At 44.3% G+C, this 20239-nt stretch overlaps 2 protein-coding genes across 3 annotated transcripts in view; one reads left to right on the forward strand and one right to left on the reverse strand.

Moving 5' to 3' along the window:
• Positions 1-20239, forward strand: part of CACNA2D3 (calcium voltage-gated channel auxiliary subunit alpha2delta 3) — a 758781-nt gene that overhangs the window by 617218 nt on the left and 121324 nt on the right. The window contains exons 25-26 of the mRNA XM_089781194.1: positions 418-539; positions 899-979. Of these exons, the coding sequence (XP_089637320.1) occupies positions 418-539; positions 899-979 (203 nt within the window). The remainder of the gene's footprint in view (positions 1-417; positions 540-898; positions 980-20239) is intronic.
• The window catches only part of LRTM1 (leucine rich repeat transmembrane protein 1), a 32995-nt gene continuing 13216 nt past the window's right edge, over positions 461-20239 (reverse strand). Inside the window, exon 3 of one of the 2 annotated variants that reach the window (XM_075938903.2) lies at positions 461-729. In XM_075938903.2, the coding sequence (XP_075795018.1) occupies positions 605-729 (125 nt within the window). In that variant the 3' untranslated portion in view covers positions 461-604. The remainder of the gene's footprint in view (positions 730-20239) is intronic. The other variant, XM_075938902.2, reaches the window with a different exon arrangement.

Raw genomic sequence — 20239 nt, forward strand, 5'->3', positions numbered from 1 at the left:
TGAGCTTGGATTGCTTGAAACAGTGGCCTTCACTCATTACAACTCCTCTTCCATCACATGCAGCTAGTTTAAAAAGTAAAATATTATTTCAACAAGGTGCTAGAAAGAAATTTCTGAATAGTACAATTTTCCATAGTACTAGTTCTTTGGCTGTGTTTTTTACCCCTTGCCCACCCTTCTCAGCTTGTACATTGCTGGGTTACTCAAGTTGTTGTCTGAGTAGATACAATAAGTATATCAAGAATTATTCAGTGATTTAGTTAACTCTTTTACTGCAAAAAATGATATAAAAAAGAACTCAAAAGAGAAGTCCATTTTCTTTAAAGGCTTAGATGCTGTTTTGTTTTGTCTTTAAAGCTTGAAATATTTTTGTGGTATACAAAAAGCAGCATTTTTCTTTCTTTCTTCTGTTTCAAGAGACTTCCTGACAGCTGAAGACAAAGAGAATATTTTTAATGCTGATCATTTCCCGCTTTGGTACAGAAGAGCCGCTGAGCAGATACCTGGCAGCTTTGTCTATTCAATCCCATTTAGCACAGGTCTGTAATTTTGTCATATTTTAAATATTCCTAACACTGGGAAGATCCCACATACATAGTTGGATTCAGGAGAGGGTTTTTTTAAAATGAGACTTATCTTCTGAAATCTTCTCTGGAATATTCACCAAGTTCACCAAACCTGTAATCAGGCAGAGGGGGGAAATCTGATGTGTGTCTTCCTGTGTTGTACCTGTTTTGTGGATAATTACAGGTTGTAATTGAATGTCAGATCAGCACTTTTCCTGAGCATTACATTCATATAAATACGTGATATTTTTTTCAAACTAAAAATCTACAGCTGAACTTGCTTATGCTGCCAACTTGTTCTGATCTGAATAACTTTTTTTTACACCTTGTAGAAACAGCAAACAAAAGCAATGTGGTGACAGCTAGTACTGCCATTCAACTTTTAGATGACAGAAAATCTCCAGTGGTTGCAGGTAAAATTGTTTGTTTATTCCTATATGAAAGCTGTGTGTGAATTACATACTTTCTCAGACTGTTCTGACTTAGTGGAGTTTTCATGCAGAAAAGCAATTTGAATGAAAATATCCCCGAAGTGGGATAGAATGCTTTAAAGCGTAGGTCTTTGCTGGCCTCCTCCCTCTAAGAGCTTAGGTCTGTATTCATTGGACTTCAAAGTCCCCCTGTAAACTGCTGTATGACATAGCAGTAATATCATAGCACAATCAGCAAAGATTTTTCAGTACTCCTAGGAGCAAGTGTTCATGGTTATAAACCCTGAATGAGTTATCTTAAGCAAAAAAAAAACAAAAAACAAAAAAAAAACCACTAGTTATATAGTGACATTCAACATATTCTTCAGAATTTAGAAAGCACTGTCAATAGTAAGTGACCCAGAACTCAATCTATTCCACTGAACAAAGAGAAGGTTAAAGAATGACTTGATGAGTATCTAGAAATATGGGGAACAGAAATTTGGTAATAGAGGGTTCTTCTGTCTACCAAAGGTCTAACAGGATTAAATGCCTAAAGTTGAAGTCAAAAAAATTCAGACTAGAAATAAGTCACACATTTTTAACAGTAAGGGTAATTATCTATTGGAAAAACTTACCAAGGGTTGTAGATTCACTATTACTGGAATTAATAAAATCAAGTTTGAATGTTTTTCTTTTAAAAGTTAAGCTTTAGTTCAGGCACAGATATTGGATGTGATGCAGGAATTAATAAAGGTCATATAGCTGATGTTATGTGACAGGTCAGAATAGGTGATCATCATAATGGTTCCTTTGGTCCATAAAATCTGTGAATTTAGGTGAGAAACTCTGACTCCCCACAAGCATTTTCCTTTATGCATCCTCACCTGTGCATTTCAGAAAGGAGAAGGGAAAGGACCTCAACATTAACTTTTTTTCCTAAGGAGTTAGTGATGCCCCTCCATATTGTCAGACTAGCCTTGAAGTCAACTAGCTTTTTGGGTTCACAAAGGAAACAAAATTAGACTACAAGGCTGGAGAGTATCGAAATATGATGTTGATATGCGTTTAACAGCATAGTAGTGCTTCTGTACTAAAGTTAGAGTAAGGTTTTTTTTTATCTAATGTAGAGATTAAACCTCTTAGTTTTGTCTGAAGAATAAAAGGTACCTTCTCCAAATATACAAGTAAAAACTGGATTTTCTATGGATTTTCAGTTGTCTCTTATTTGGTTTGAGTTCAAATTATCTTAAATTTTTCTGAACTCTTTTACTAACAAATGCCTGGTATGTTATCACTGACATACTCAGTATAGTTAAACTTCAATATCAGCTACCTTCAAGTCCACAATTCAAGAAATTAGGTTGTAGGTGAAGCAAAGTTGATGCAACATTTTTTTTCCTGCATTTACCATTCTATTCCCATTTTTTCTCAAATGGCCACTATTTCCCATCATTTACAACAGATCCGACACTACACAAATGATGGATACTACTAATACACTCAGTAAAGGTGACCACTACTTTACTGTCTGAGTTGAAAGCACAGGCTGCATTCTAGAATCTGATACCCATTTCACTAGAGCATTCTGCGGCTATATTTAGCAACCTTCAAGTCTGCCAGTGTAGGACATGAAAATATTTGGAATGTTCATGGAAATTGGAACTCCCTGTACTTGTTGCATGTTGTGTTGTTATTATCAGCTTAAATGGTTTTCTACTATAAATCCTTTTTTAACAATATTTTCATACTATCAATCAAATACACCAGTTTCTTTTCAAAAGAAAAGAAAATTATATTGGAAAATTATATTGGTAATTAGCAGTATTTAAATCCAGCCCCTTTATATCTCATACCTCTTTCACTTAAGCATCAGAAATAGTTTCTGCTTTTCTATGGAGCAGCTTCTAGAGGGGAAAGAAACACTCACTTTGCAAGCAGGTAACACAGCACTAGAGTGGAGAGAGTGAGGAATACAACATTTTATTCCCATCTTTGGCAGAGTGTAATCCAGCGGTTATAACTTAGCATGTACCCAAGGACATAGATTTGGCAGGTTCTTTCTGAGAGGCGGTGTGGCTGATTTGAGAGGTTGGGGTTGCCATATTAAATATATAGGCTCTGTTCACAGCTCTGTTAGTAGTGACTTATGCATATTTTGATTATCTCCTTTGTAAAATAGGGCTATTGGTTTTTGACAGCTTTCTAAGCAAGGGGGATAAGGTATTAAGGATGGTGAAATGCAGACAACACTTCATCACTTCACCATACTGCAGGGGTACTGGAACAATTTTTATAATGGGAATGCTGAATGCCACTAAACCAAACTGTAAATCCTGTTTGTAATGGAAACCACTTCACATCAGAAGGTGCTGCAGGCCCCCCACACTCCTTGTTTCGGTGCCTATGTAAACAATGGTGTTTTGAAGAGCTGAGATTTTAATTTTTGATAGGGATCTCCTTCTCTCTCTCCACCAACTGAGAGTCTAAATCAATTAATATGACGTCTAATTGAGAACTATACTTGTTATGTTGAGGTAAGTTTGCCCCTCAGCAAGATCATAGAATCATAGACTACTAGGACTGGAAGGGACCTCAAGAGGTCATTGAGTCCAGTCCCCTGCCCCCATGGCAGGACCAAATACTGTCTAGACCATGATGGTTACCTCTTGGTTCTTGCTTCAAGTGGAATTGAGGGCTCTTGGAAAGAGGGATGCTGTCTGTGCTGTGAACCTCATCTCAGTCAAAGAGCAGCATCTGGAGGTTCCCAAATGAAAGAACTTTTGAGATCCAGTGTTAGTTTGCTTTCTGGCCTCTGCTTTATATGCTATAGCTTTGATGGAGGCTCCTCCACCCTGAGGAATTGTGGTGGGCCCAGTGGAGAAGATGTGGCCATACACAAGCTGATCTCACCACAGGAATGCAGAAACCATTGAGCTGTAGTTGGAGAGGGTAGAAATAAAACTAATTTCTCTCTCCCTCTACACACACACATAATTAGCTCACCCTGCCCCTCTCTACCCTTTTGGCGATCTTTTCTGTCCACTGGAGGGAAAGTTAGGGGAACATCCCTACCTACTCCAAACCAACCTATATTTATCATATTAGGAAATTACATAAACAAACAAAAAGTAGTTTAATGGGATTCAAGCGGGTTAAGTGAGTCTTATCCCCAGCATACAATCCCTGAAAAGTAAAGGGCATGCCATTGCAAATAATGGGACATCTTTGAACTGTTCCTTAAAACTCAGCATATCCCCACTGATAAAAAAAATTCCAGTGTGTCACAGGAAAGGTGCTCTTCTGCCCTGAGTTGATGAGAATATACACAACTCATTGTTCTCCTTCACAACGTAAGAGAAAATCTTAATTATAATCTCATCATTCTCTTACAAAAACATATGAGAACAATTAACTTGTGCAAAAATGTCAAACCGGATAATAGCTAATGTTGTTGCAGATATAATTAAGGTTTTTCATTGTACTGGGAGGGATACTGAAGTGTCATGTAATAATATGTTCCTTTTTAAGGTGGAGACAAAATTAAGTTCCTTGTGAAAGCACAAAGAACAGTTCTTCTTGCCTCACTCATTCATTTTCTTAGTTTCCCCTGCTTCTTCAACAACTACTTTGCATAGAAGTATCCATCAGACAGTAACAGAAGTTCAGAGAGACAACAATTATATGAATTATTCTATTTATACTTCAGCTACAGAGCATAAACGGACGTTATCAATTCTATTTCCACATGGAACAAGTTATAGTACAACTATCCTATGTCCAGAGTAGCTTTAGTTCTTAGTATGCTGAGAGCTGCTACTTACTTTAAAAATAAATAAAAAGGTAGGAAGTGGAGAAGCAGAGGATGACTGGAAATTGTGATTTCACTGTACAACTTAGAGATTTTTCAAAGAATTGTCAATTATATGTTTAAAAGCATCTCTGGGACATAAAGGTCCAGATTTTTAAAAGCATTCAGGCAATATACAACAGTGGTACAACACCTGTCTGTTTTCTTTTCATTTCATATTCAAAAGTGAATTAGTTTCCTATGTCCCGTTGACTTTCAATGAAACTTTGACTCCTAAATCACTGTTTGGCATTGTTGCAATGAGCAGAGCAATGTCTTGAAAAATCTGGCCTAAAATCAGGTTCTAAGTCATTATTTAAAATGGGCTCCTAAGTAATTTATGGTAATATTTTAAAAATCACTTTTATCTAAAGTTGTAATTCTGCCAAAACTCCACTTTCTAGGTTTTTTTTTTAAATAAATACTCTTTATTCCCAATAACTCAGTAGATTACAGCACACTGGTGCTGAAACACCCCTTAAGTTTAAAATCACTGTATTCATTACGTAGGTATTGACTGAAAATAAAGCTGCACCAGGTCATTTTTGTTTGCAAACACCCTAAAATAGTAAGGTATTTTTAAATTAAAAATGTATTTAAATATGAATATTAATGGAGAATATTATTTAAATCTGACCGTGGGGGAGAAATTAAATTCTTGCTGTCATGTATGCAACCCCCTCTGTTCTGTTTGCATTTTTTCTCTTTTTGTTTTCATCTTTTGTAGAAGATAATCACTGGCAATAGGCCCCTTATCTATACTAACTTATTTGGTTCTGTGCTGACAATGTCATGTTCCACATGGAGGAATCATAATCCAATAATAATGGCAGGAGATCTTCAAAATCAATGACTCTGTAGGGTTAAAATTGTTGGCAACACTGCAGAATTTTGTGTGCTGCCGCTGCTTTACCATCTGTACCTCCTCTGTTCAGTCCAAAGTGAGACTACATTTACTTGACTAGAGAAAAACATAAGACACTTCTAAATTCCTTCTTCTCCAACTGACATATAATTACGTTAACAACTTAAATGAATGCAAATTTGAGTAGAGGGTTATCTGTGTATGTTTAGAAATACACTGGTATATTTATTGGGTTTGTGTATACTTTGAAAGCTTAATTTATTTGCAGCAGAGAGATGAATAATAAACCTGAAAAATGTGTATACTGGGCATAGTTAAAATGCAGTTTTGCTCAGAAGAGATATGTCTTGGTGTGCCACCTAATATTTCCTCTGTGGTTTCTATATTGAGTTTACATTTTAAAAAGCATGTTTTTTTAAATTGCCAGTGCAGCCAGGTCAACCTGTGGGTTTTTTATTGTTGTTTTTCTTCCATTGAGATGAGGGAAATTTGGATGTGAATTTTGATTTTTGATGGCAATGCAGCTGATTAGCAATGACGCCATTTAGGACTGAGCTTCTCTTCTGCAGCTTGTGTGAATGGTAGCAACTATGTGATTTTTATGGTGAACTACTACAAATTTAACTATTGTACTCTTGTGTTATTCTCTGGTGTGGTTAAATAGCAAAATGATTGACAGCTAATTCCATATGTTTGTCCTTTGACAGAGGCATGACTTTAATGTTCTTTGACATTGAGAAATAAAGAGTGGAGATAATACTGTAATGGTTGGCCCAGACCAGTTGCTCATAAAGAGTAAGAAAGCCCAGGCCCAGTTCTCTCCACTGACCATCGAGCTAGAGACAATGAAAGAATTCTGATTTGATCCCTTCATTCACCCCACCCCTGTATATAGGTTATGGCCCAAAGGCCATGGTATAACCTCGTCCTTACATTACATAGCACCTTTCATTCTGAATGGTCCCCAAGCACTTCACAACCATTATGCAAAAGAACTCCACTGAACTCGAACCACGTTTGGGATGGAGAGCAAGAGTTAATAAATGCACATCACACTGCACAATGGCAGAGAATTTTGGTAAAGAATAGTAAGCCAAATGTCTTTCCTTACAAAAACTGTCAAGGGATATTGAATATTACCACAGACAAGACAGTGCTTAGATTTTAATAGTGATAGAGATGTAGCCGTGTTAGTCTGGTGTAGCTGAAACAAAATACAGGACTATGTAGCACTTTAAAGACTAACAAGATGGTTTATTAGATGATGAGCTTTCGTGGGCCAGACCCACTTCCTCAGATCAAATAATGGAAGAAAATAGTCACAACCATGCCTTAGATTTTAAGGCATCAGCCAAAAGACCCATAAGCAAGTGGTTGAATTGCATAGTGCTCAGTGCAACTATGTCAGAAAGATGAAGAACTGAGCAGAACGGGTCAGAATCTTGCAACATGTCAAACTTGAGGCTTAGCCTACTCTCCTTCCTCTAAAGCTTCTGGGGTACAAGTTTTCCTGTTTCTTGTTTTCCTTTTACTGTGTGAGATCAGGTACATTCTAGAATATTTCAACTAATTTAGTCTGAGGGGAAGTGTTAGTTAGTATCTGCAAAAACAACAAGGAGTCCTGTGGCATCTTATAGACTAACAGGTTGGTGGTAGTCTATAATTTACAAACCTATCTAATCCTATTTGCTCTGTAGAGAGGAGTATGCAAATAAACATTAACAGTGACTTTTACATGTATATTTATGTCTAGCATTGGAGGATATGCAAAAGCAATATGATACTTGCTAATAGGAGACACTTCAAATTCTAGGAATGATTGTTGAGTATCTTTGTATTGCATCTTAATAAATACCGATTCTGTCATTTGAAGAAGACCTTTCTATGTAAGTTTAAACAGTCAATATATAAAAAGATTATACAGCTTTGAAAATCTAGTGGGTTTCTCATTACCATGTTCCATTTCAGAATGCAAAGTTTTCAGTAGAAGAATAGTTTATAATTATTAGATGAACTAGCTTTTAAGTACAACAGTGCTTTCCCCCCTCTAATGTCATAACTGAGGGCTCATCTGTTCCACCAAAAGTAGAAAGCACTTGTGTCACTTATTGGTGAAAATATGAAATTGCATATATCTTGTTACTTTGCATACTACCAAAGGATGGCATGGTCAGGGAGGAAGGTCTAATGGGGCAAATATCTGGTAGCTTTGTTCTGTTGCTGGTAGCTTTATTCTGAGATGTAATTTTAAATAGATACTGTTTTGCTATTTATATTTGAATGTCAACATTAATCACCGTATCACATGCAAAGCAGAACATGGGCACTGTGTGCAGTCAAAATTTCCTGCTATCACTACATTGCTGTTGTAAGTCAGATTAATATGTTCACAAACTCATTTTAAAAGCATCAGAAGCCTTATTTATCAGGTAAGAATTTTAGTCTCTGAATACAATCAAGCCCTGATTAAGGCATGTCCAGTTAACTGAAACTCCGAGTTAACTGAAGGTCAGTTATGTTTCCTCACACCTGTGGGGTCCCAGTTCCAAAAGAGAGCTGAACTGAGGAGAAGAAGAAAATAATCTTTTAATCTGAAGATTTCTCACAGCCTCTCCCACTACAAAGACTCCTTATTAGAAAATGATGGCAAGTGGGGAAAGACACCCAAGTATCTCCAGGTATGTCTAGTAATGCCTCTCTCTGCTGGAGGTACATAAAGAATGCTGAAGCAATTGTTGTACATGCCCAGTGCCAAGGTTGGGGACAAACAAAGATTAAGGAATGGTAAATGGGGGGATGGATAAGATCTGGAAAAGCAAAGCGATTAGCTTAGGAATGAAGCTAAGCATCTTGAAAACGTGTGAGACATGGGTGATGACAAAAGTTTCAAAGAGAAAGATATTGGCATTTGAGAGGAGTTGTTATAGAAAGATCCTGGGTGTGTCTACACTGGGCCACTTATTCCGGAAAATCAGCCACTTTTCCAGAATAAGCTGCGAGCTGTCTACACTGGCCCTTGAATTTCCGGAATAGCAACGATGCTCTACTGTACAAAATCAGCCACTATTCTGGAAACACTATTCTGCTCCCGCTCGGGCATAAGTCCGTATTCCGGAAAAGCTGAAAACAGAATAGTACTCCTTTTTAAGCATTTCCGGAAATTCATGCCAGTGTAGACGTAGCCCCTGAGAATAGGATGGATGCAGAAGGTCACCAGCAAGGAATTATATAGGAAGATACAACCAAAAGAGAACCTACTGCAGAAGGTTATACAGTGGAAGCTACATTCAGTCATATCTGCAGAATGAATGACGAGCAAAAAGCCAAGACGTTGGTATTCGGCATAATGGACGGTTCAAATAAGAGAGGCAGACCCCACAGAGAATGGGTAGATGATGTAGTAGATTGGTGTGGTGCTAGTCTACAGAAACTAAGCCACTCTACATTAGACAGGGAAAGATGAAAGGAAATACTGAGGGATGCATCGGACACCAACGGGTTGTGCCCACGAAAGCTCATGATATCATCTACATATTTTGTTAATCTTTAAAGTGCTACCAGACTATTTGTTGTTTTTTAAGTTTATCCTGTACAACTCGGCTACTCCCTGAAGCTTTTCAAAACAGTAATACTATTCATGTAGCAAGTTACTACTCTGCTTCAGTAAAGATGACAAAATCTGGCCCAAATCTTTAGATGCTGCAAATATTTTCCTGCTCAAAGCGGCAGAAGTTGAAGAAAACAGAAAGGGCAGATGCTTTTTACCTGGTGCAGATCTGATTAAATTTCCTTACACAGTTTATTATCTTTCTATAGGTATGTGGTATTTAAAGTTCCAAGGAATCTGAGGTATCACATAATAACAAGTCATATTGAGCAGGTGCATTTAACTTTATAGTAGTTGGTGTCAGAGTACAAGGACACAATGAGTATTGAGTTGCTCACTATTCTTTGCCATGTGAATAAAAATAGACAAAAGTTTTGAGAAACCAGAAACATTACTCTATAGTGTCAATACTGAAGTGCACAAGTAAAAGTCATATGATCTTTGACATCTATTTTTATATGTCCTTTTTATATTTGTCCACTGATACCTAGTGGTGATGATCGAAATAAATTTTCCAATGAAAGATTTTATGCAAATGAATGTGCTGTACCTGTTTTACTAGAATTAGGGGAATCCATTAGTGCCATTTATTTATATTAAAATTATAGATTTTTACAATATTTTGGAACTGTTTGAATATACATTTTCTTGTTAAGAATATAAAAGTTTAAAAGGATCAAGCCATTTATAAATTAAAAATAGGAGAATTAATCAAATTTCCTAGCAAAGGTAGCCTAGCAACAGCTCTTTTTTCTGACAATTTCATTGTGTATTCCCTATCTCTCTACAACATTATATTATGCAAACGTATAATATGGTTTTCACTCCTTTAAATAAATAATTGCTTATAAAAACTGAACAAGAACATTTCCCCTTTCAAATATATAACTTTTCAGAGAGGAAGTTTTATTAAATTAGAAGAGAGTAAAAGATAGATAAATAAAACAGACTACTATTCAAAAATCTCAAAAGATCAGCTCATAAACGTGCTCCAACATTTTATATGTAAACCTTTGTTGGTCAGTACTTTTCCTCTTAGTCTCTGAGGGCTTATCTAGACTACGCGGAACAGTCAAAAGAGGATATGCAAATTCCGCAGAGCTTTTGAAAGTGAAAGTAGTTTAGACGCGGCTTTTTCAGTAAACCTCCCCTTTGTCGAAAAGCTGCTCTTCCTCAAAAAATGAGGTTTACATGGCTTTTTGACAAAGGGGGTTCACCAAAAAAGCCGCGTCTAAACGACTTTCACTTTCGAAAGTTCTGCTTTTGAAAGTGCGATCGGAAGAAGATTTGCAAATTCCCGCAGAATTTGCATATCCTCTTTAGACTGTTCTGCATAGTTTAGATAAGCCCCTAGTCTGACACCTTGGCTATGTCTACAGTGCATTGTAGTTCAAAATAAGATATGCAATTTGAGCCATGCAAATTGCATATCTTATTTTGGTCTCATTTCAAAATAGCTTATTTCAGAATTTGGCACTGTCTACACTGTGCCAAATTTTGAAATAACCCACTATTCCAAAATGTCCCTTACTCGTCATGTATGAGGTTTACAGGAACATTGGAATAGTGAGCCTGAAATAATGGGCTTGCTGTTAAGTCATGGGATAACTATTTTGGGATACTCTGTTATCCCGAGATAGCATTGCAGTGTAAATGTAGCCCTTCAGACCTCTACTTTCAGTGCTAAATCACTGTTTTCTATATTTTAATCCTAAACTACTACACTTTGGATGCATCTACACTGCACCATTATTTCAAAATAACACGTTATTTCGAAATAACAATGCAGGCATCTACACAGCCATTCCATTATTTCAAAATAATGGATGGCTTATTCCGAAATATGTAAACCTATTCTGTCTGTTCCGAAATAGCTATTTTGAAATAAGGCATGTGTAGACACTCCACTGCTGCTATTTCAAAATGGCACCTCACCAGGCCATTCTAAGTTATTCTTCCCTAGTGCCTCCTGGGGCTCTAAATCGAAATAGCACATTGCATTAGAGAAGCCTGCCCCAAACTAATTTTGAGGCTTCCCTGCAGTGTAGATGTGCTATTCGATATAAGTTATTTTGGAATAACTATTCTGGAATAGCTTATTTCAAAGTAAGAGTGCAGTGTAGACATACCCTTTGTGTTGCTAGTTAGCCAGAGGTAGCCGAGTCTACCAGAACTCATGACAGGTCATGTTCTTTGCTTGATTCTTTCATAGACCTCCCAGCCTCACCGTATTCCTTTGCCCATCTTCTATTTTCACCTCACTTCACACAAATTGATAAATACTCACTATTTTCTAAGTCATTAAAATGGTGCAAAAGTGAAGAAAGCCAATTAAAGGATACTAAAACTCCTTAGAGAATTGGAATGACTCCACCTAGTAGATGTTGGTCTGTTGGCCAGATCTCCACAATCATAGATAGTTAAGGAGGAGGTGGCAGCAGCTGTGTTTCAAACTTGGAACACACTATGATTTTGGGTGTCTCTGTTTTGGGATATTCAGGTGCCTGATTTTCAGAGAATACTCACTCTGAAACTTATGCACCTTTCAGGTGTCACAGGCTGTGTACTCAAAAATGGAGGCACTCAAAATCATGAATCACTTTTGAGAGTCGCAGTCTTTACTGTGCTAGTCATATGTATATTCAAGATGCCTAAATTGGCACATATCTGAGGATATGTCAGCTGTCCAAGTCAATCTAAGACTCTTGACTAAATAGACTTCAGCTAAATGAGGTTCAACTGTATTGCCATATGGGAATATTCCGGGTTACCTGTTAGTATTTAACTACCCCTTATTAGCTTTGTGAAGGATGGTTGTAGTGGTTTAAGAATTAGTACTATAGACTCAGACATTTAGTATTAGTACTATAGACTCAGACATTTTAAAGCTTTAGGTTCAGATTTTTAAAAGTGTGTACCCAGTGTGGAATGTGCATACAACTGTTGTGCATACGCTTTAGAAGTTTTGCAAATGAAAAATCTCAGCATGCACAAATGTGAGCCATTGACTTCAACAGGTTAACACACTGTAACTACCAATTACCTTTAGGAACTAAGTACATTGTAAATGCCTCCCAGATGGCCATTCCATTGTACTATGATATATTAGGTTAACGTATTAGATAGAATTAAAGCATCAAATAATTGTTTATAAACTATTGTGTACTGCTAAGGTTACCTGCTGTTTTGCCTGCTACTACTTTGAATGTGACTACAACCATGCAAAGCACTTAAAAAGTATAGGTCCATCTATAAAAAGTAGTCTCTTAGTAGTAGGGTTTAAGAGAAAATGAATGTGACATTACACTGAAACACCATCCAGATGTTCTAGGTTTTCTAAGATATATGCTTTCCTCATTAGTCAAGAGAGTGATTTACTTACGCCAGTGTGCAAGCCGCTGAACTTTCTAATCAGCAGTAATGCTGAGGAAATCCCTTGCATTGTCCCTGCATGCTTTCGTGGAAAATACAATTAGTTTATATTTTGCCAAAGGATCTAATAGATTTTGCATATTCTTTTTACATTCATAAATCTCATATTGAGATGTATAATAATGACTTCAGTAAAAAAGCAGAATGTACATTCAGTATTCAAGACATTTGCATATGCACACAGTTCACTTCACCTTTTAGAAATGATGCTTTTACCAGACAACACAATTCTTATAAAATAAAATAAATTAATGGAGATTGCCAATTTCCTAGAACTGGAAGGGACCTTGAAGGTCATTGAGTCCAGTCCCCTGCCTTCACAGCAGGACCAAATATCATCCCTGACAATTTTTGCCCCAAATCCCTAAATGGCCTCTGCAAGGATTGAATTCACAACCCTGGGTTTAGCAGGCCAGTGCTCAAACCACTGAGCTATCCCTCCCTCCTAATTCTTGGAGGGATATGTCTCTGTTAAAATAATCATAATTTCTGAGCATAAATATCACAGCTGCCTAATCCTCTATTTCATTCTTTAGCACTCATCACTTGAATGTAAGTGCTGCTCAGGTAGCCTAGGTCTACATTAGATGAGGTAGGTTGGCTTAACATACACCATCCAGTTACACAAAATGTGTAGTGACAGACCCAGCCTAGCTGTCTGTTGCTCACTGATGGAGAGAATACATGCTGGAGCTTGAGTGTACAGCTTTCTCTTTCCCAAGTAAAAAAAGGCCAAGCCTAAGTTCAGCATAATCAGACAGGCACCTGGGGTCAAATAGAACTTCCTAGAAGCTACAGGCTGATTGGTTACCTGCAGCCAATTAAGGCCTGTGGTGCCGTTTTAAAAGGGCAGGCAAGCCTCAGGCAAGGAAAGGGGAAGGAATAGAGTGAAGGATAGGAAGGAGGAAGTGCTGTGTGGGTCTGAGTGGAGGACTGGTGAGCAAGTACTAAAGGAAAGGTACTGGGAGGGATTATGTGGGGAATTGGCCCAGGGAAAAGCTGTCAGGTTGAGAGAGGCCATAATCTTGTCTGTTGCTACTGTGCTACTGCCTTAGGGTCCCTGAGCCAGTATCTGGAGTAGTGGGCAGGCCTGGGTTCCCCCAAACTCCCTACAACATCTCAGCCTTGAGAAGGGAGATAGGGATTTTACCCCAAACCTATGAATTAGCCTTTGATGAGTATGGCTCAGTAGGCTGTGGATCCTGCCCCTAGTAGAAACACAGGGGGTGCGTCTACACTGGGCCACTTATTCCGGAAAATCAGCCGCTTTTCCGGAATAACCCGCGAGCTGTCTACACTGGCCCTTGAATTTCCGGAAAAGCAACGATGCTGTACTGTACAAAATCAGCCGCTATTCCGGAAACCGTACGATGCTCCCGCTCGGGCATAAGTCCATTTTCCGGAAAAGCTTTTCCGGAAAAGGGCCAGTGTAGACAGCTTTTCCGGAAAAGCAGAAAAAACGGAAAAAAGCGGTTTGGACGCTGGGAGACCCCGTAGGAGCCGCGGACTTCCTGGTAAGCCCGAGCTGTTAAAGGGCTCTCAGGCTGCTGGGCGCACGTGCCAGGAGCCTGTCTGGGTCAGCTCTGCCGCCTGCTGTGCTGCCCAACACTTTTTTCCTTTCGGCTCACCGCACCATGGCAGCTCCTGCTGGAGAGCCCCCTGGACCCCCAGCGGAGGAGGCCCCCAGGGGCCGCAAAAGGCGGGCCCCATCCTGGAGCCCCAGGGAGCTGGAGGCCCTCATCGAATTATGGAAGGAGGAGGAGGGTCTCCACGACCTCCATTCCCGGCGCCGGAACGCTGATCTGTACACTCGGCTTGCGCAGAACCTGGCCCAGCAGGGACACCCCAGCCGCAACTGTGAGCAGGTCCGCTCCAAAGTCAAGGAGCTGCGGCTGGGGTATGTCAGGGCCACTGAGGGCAGGGGGGCAGGACCCGACGCCTGCCCATATTTTGCGGAGCTCCACTCCTTTCTGGGAGAGCCCGCCCCTCAAGCCCCACCGGTCCCCGTGGACACCTGCCAGCGGCCACCTATTAACCGTCCCACCGAGCCGGAGGAGGCAGACGACAGCGGCAGTGCATCTGGTGAGGAGGCCAGCGTTGCCACCCAGCAGGCCCCCTCCAGCAACTCCTCCGAGGACGGGGAGGAACCCACTGGTGAGTCTGTGCAGTTTGCACTCCCAAGGGTGGGGGGCGGAGGGCGGGCGGTGGGGAGCCAGGTGCCCGGAGGGGGGAAGGGGAGAGCATGTCACTCAGGCCACGTGAGCTGCACGCTGCATAGCATGAGGACAGCAAGCAGCAGGTGCAACCACGTGCAACCTGGTGACCGAGCGGCACGTGACCACGGCAGGCAGCTGCAGGCCACGCCTGGGACCCTGCTGCTCACACACATTTGGCGGGACCAGGGGGAAGGGTGGATGCCGGACGGAACTGGCCAGGGCCCCAGGGACTCAGCCCAGAGCCCGCAGCTCCAGCAAGGGTGCAGACCAGAGAACGGCACACTGTCCCATGCCTGGCTGTGAGGCACAGCCAGCTTCTAATTGGGTAGACCGCAGCGTCACGGTCCTGTGACCGTGGCCCCCACCGAGCCCCTCACCTGCTCCCGGTGCCTTGGCTGGTTCCCCAAGGGAAGTCCCCACTGGGGCCACACATGTTCCTGGGCTACCGGGCTTGCGGGAGGGATCGTGGGAGGGAGAAGGGCCCCTGAGTTGTGCTGCAAGGATGGGACATCCCCCCACCCCCCAGTCACCCTTCTGGTTCCGTCCAGGAGATATCCCACACGAGGGGATCTGAGAGCCCAGACCGCCTCTGCCAGATGTGCTCCCAGGCACTGCGTGGGGATGCATCTCGCTCCCTGTCAAACAGCAGTGATTAACCCAAAAGCTTTTCACAGTCTCCACCGGCAGGGAGTTCCACAGGTGAACGCTGCACTAGCACCCTCCCGCCCTGCATGGGGCCAGGATACAGAGCGGTGCTTACAATACCCTGGAGGGAGGACCCTACTCCAGGGGCAGGCAGGAGGGGAACCGAGTGGGCCCAAGCCACACAACTGTGGGGTCACCTGGGTTCGGGGTGGAGGGCATGCGGTGTGGGGACAGTGGACGGCCTGCCTGACTGACCCATCCTTTCTTCTCTTCCTTGCAGCGGGACCCAGCACCAGACCCTCCATTGCGGCAGCAGCGCCACCCCCAGCAGGCCAACCCCGGAGGCACAGGCTCCGCCAGAGGGACCAGCTGCTTCGGCGCCACGTCCATGCTGTGGAGGCAATCCAGGCCTCCATCGAGGAGCGGGTGCAGGGGGACCTGCAGTGGCGGCAGGATGCCTGGGCTGCCTTCCTGGCCGAATGCAGAGGGATGCGCACCACCATGGACACTCTCACGGCACATATTGTGCATGCCATTCACTATGGCATGGGCGGAGCCCAGGCCCCCGCCATCCCTCCCGTAGCACAGGTCATGCCCCCTCCCATCCCAGCTCCTGGCCCTGTTCCTGCCCCTCCTCCTATCCCAGCTCCTGGCCCTGTTCCTGCCCCTCCTCCTATCCCAGCTCCTGTTCCTGTTCCTGCCCCTGTTCCTGGCCATGCCCCTGTTCCTGGCCGTGCCCCTGTTCCTGGCCGTGTCCATGCTCCTGGCCACCTCCGCGTGCACCCTGCCCCGACGCGGTCTGCCCAGCGTGGGCAGGCTGGCCCCCGGAGGAGCGTTCGCAGGGGCCGCCCATCCCAGTAACTGCCTCCCCCCGTCCCAGTTGAAGGTCTCCCCCTCTCCTGTCCCAGTTGAAGGTCTCCCCCTCTCCTGTCCCAGTTGAAGGTCTCCCCCCTCTCCTGTCCCAGTTGAAGGTCTCCCCCCCCCCCCCTTGTAAATAAACAGATCTCTACTTTGCTGTTCATTCGTGTGTTGGGTATTGTGTAACTCTTGGGTAGTGTACAAAATGATGTGAGATGCCAAGTAGCCACTTAAATGTAACATGGTGGCAAACTGTGGAGAACGAAATCTGTACTCTATTCACTGGGGGGGGGGGGCCTTCGTAAGTGGTCAGTAGTTTGTGGCGCAGAAATAAATGATGACACTTTTCAGTAACAGGTAAACCACAAAATATTATTAACATAGATTACAAACTAGCAAGAACAGTTACAAGATGCACACAACAGAGATTATTAAACAAACTCTAGGCACAGGGAGGACGATTGTGGTGTTGCTGGCCACCTCGATCCTTTGGTCCTTCCGGGCCTCAGGAGAGGAACAGCCAGGAGATCCCTCGACGGATGATCGTGCTGTTGCTGGCCACCTCGATCCTTTGGTCCTTCCGGGCCTCAGGAGAGGAACAGCCAGGAGATCCCTCGACGGATGATCGTGGTGTTGCTGGCCACCTCGATCCTTTGGTCCTTCCGGTCCTCAGGAGAGGAACAGCCAGGAGATCCCTCGACGGATGATCGTGGTGTTGCTGGCCACCTCGATCCTTTGGGCCTTCCGGGCCTCAGGAGAGGAACAGCCAGGAGATCCCTCGACGGATGATCGTGCTGTTGCTGGCCATGTCAGTCCTTTGGGCCTTCCGGGCCTCAGGAGAGGAACAGCCAGGAGATCCATTGAAGATGGCACTGATGTAAGCCTTCCACACAAGTCCCAAATCCTGTTGGCTGTTCCTCAGGACGGCGATGGTGGCCTAAACCCTAGCCTAACTTAAAAGACAAACCCTAACTACGCCCGACGCACCCGACGAACAGACTCGATGACGGCCGCGATATGCTGTGACCCGACGCTTTACTATACTATTGGGGGGGGGGGAGGTAAGGGGAGGACGTGGGGAAGGGTAGGAGCTGGGACAGAGTACTCTGGGGTGACCCAAGCGACCCTGCTAGGGGGCTTGGGCAAACATCTCCACCAGGGCCTCTCTAATGCGCACCGCCTCCTGGCGCGCCTGGCGGATGGCAGCTGTGGCGGGCTGGTCCAAGGTCTGTGCCTCAGCTGCCACCCATGCAGGGAGGAAGGCCTCCCCACTGCGCTCCACAATATTGTGGAGCACGCAGCACGCGGCCAGCACCTCCGTTGCATTCTGCTCACCCATGTCGAGACGGGTGAGCAAACAACGGAAGCGGCCTTTTAAGCGACCAAATGCCAGCTCCACTGGGTTTCGGGCCCGGTTGAGGCGGTCGTTGAACCGGGCCCGGTTCTGGTCCGGCTGCCCCGTGTAGGGCCGCATGAGCCAGGGCATCAGGGGGTAGGCCGCGTCCCCGATGATGCAGATGGGCATCGGTACATCCCCAACAGTCAAGTCCCGCCGGGGGAAGTAGGTGCCCGCCTCCAACCTCTGAAACAGTCCAGAGTTCCGGAGGATGCGGGCGTCGTGTGCCCGGCCGGACCAGCCGCCGTAGATGTCCAGGAAGCGGCCCCGGTGATCCACGAGGGCCTGCAGGACGATGGAGCAGTACCCCTTTCTGTTCATAAAGTGGGCTGCTCGATGCTCTGGGGCCCGGATGGCGATGTGGGTGGCGTCCAGGGCTCCCCCGCAGTTGGGGAACCCGAGGGCAGCGAAGCCGGCCATGGTCTCATCGACATTGCGCAGGCGGATGATTCTTGGCAGCAGGACGTCATTGATGGCGTGGACAACCTGCAGAAGGGTGCAGAGAAACACAAGGGAACACATTACATACAGCCAGGGGTGAGTGTGCGCTCCCTTGGGTCCCCCCCCCTTGATTCCCTCTGTACACACACACACACACACACACACACACACACACACACACACACACACACACACACACACACCAGGGCCCCCCATGTCCCCCCCCACCAGTGGGCCTGTGCAAGGGAGGGATGGCCAAAACCCCTGGGCGACCCAGCCTGGAGTCTTGGCTGTCCCTGGGCCTGGAGTGGAGCACCCTCCCCCCATCCCACTCCCCCTGGGACTTACCTGGATGACGATCACGCCAACGGTGGATCTTCCCACCCCGAACTGGTGTGCCACTGAGCGGTAGCTGTCCGGTGTGGCCAGCTTCCACAGCGCGATGGCAACCCTCTTGTTGACGGGGATGGGTGCCCGCAGCCGGGTGGCGGTTCTCTGTAGCGCGGGGGTGAGCCAGGTGCACAGGGTCAAGAAGGTCTGTTTTCTCATCCGGAAATTCCGGACCCACTGCTGGTCGTCCCATAGTCCGAGGACCACACGGTCCCACCAGTCGGTGCTGATGTCCAAACTCCAGAGTGGCCGGTATACAGTGGGGTGCTGATGAGACAGAGTTGCCAGGGCCTCCCTGGTGAGGGCGTCCAAGGCGATCTCTGCCTCCTGGTCCATGAACAGCATGGCACCGGCCTGCAGCACGAGCTGCAGCCAGCGGAACAGCACCAAGAGGGGCCCGACCAGGCACATGGCCACCCGTGGCTCCATAGTACACAGAGCTGGGCAAAAAAATAAACCGCAGAGAAAAGCAGTTGGGGGCCAAAGGGGGGGTGTCCCCAAAAGTCAAAGGGCACCCACAGACCTGCGAAGGGTGTCAGTCCCTGGAAGAGGCCCCAAGGCACGGGAGCAGGAGACCAACGGCTGCCCGGCGAGACCCCTTTAAGCACGTGTCTGAACGGCGCTCTGGCCCCGCCCCCGGAAAGGGCTGGTGGCCTTTGCCCTCTTCAAAATGGCTCCGGGCTTTCTGCTTTTCCGGAAAAGCGCGCCGCCAATGTAGACGCGCTTTTCCGGAAAAGCGCATCGTTATCGCGGAAACTCCGTGGCCAATGTAGACGCTCCTTTTCCGGAAAAGCTGAAAACGGAATGTATTCCGTTTTAAGCATTTCCGAAAATTCATGCCAGTGTAGACGTAGCCAGGCAGTGTGGTGCACCATAGTGAGCCTCTGAGGCTAACACTATCTACCAGTGGTGTGAGTCCCATGGGGGATAGCTGGAGCTTTCCCACAACTGGTGTCAAGAGTGGGATTGTTCAACAGTGCTGTGGATGAAAGAGGGTAAAGGGGGGGGGACAAAAAACAAACAAAAAAGGTGCACTAGGGTGTTGGTTTTTATTCTCCTTCTTAATTGGGTTAGAGGCTCTCACAATGGAGGACTTAGTGAAAGCACTGGTACAGGCCATGGAAGCCCAACAAATGTCCTCCCGGGTAAATCGAATGCTAGAAGATTGATCTCCAGAGAGTTGATCTTCTCTATAGTGTAGACATTCCCATAGAGTAGAGCTGTATGCTGATATGCATAGTGAACGTTGAGGAGGATTTTGCTCCTTACTCCGGTAAGTTGGGTTAGGCTGTTCTTTTTGAGAAATGTAGCTAAAGTGGGAAAGTTTAGCAGATGTGTGGGTCTAGTAGTGTTCTCTAAAAGCAGATGCCAGCAGTGTTTTGCCAAGGACATTGCTGCCAACCAAATAATTCCTTGATTACATTACATGGCACAGAGTCTGGACTGGTTTTCTGAAATTAAGATAGTCCTGCACTGGTTTGAATTTTAGGTAATTTGTTGTTTCTCTACAATTATGTGGATTGTAAATAAATTCATTCTACACAAAAAACTGTGGATTAGCTA

The sequence above is a fragment of the Pelodiscus sinensis genome, chromosome 11 (genome assembly GCF_052426305.1).
Source record: "Pelodiscus sinensis isolate ZL-2025 chromosome 11, ASM5242630v1, whole genome shotgun sequence".
NCBI lineage: Eukaryota > Metazoa > Chordata > Testudines > Trionychidae > Pelodiscus > Pelodiscus sinensis.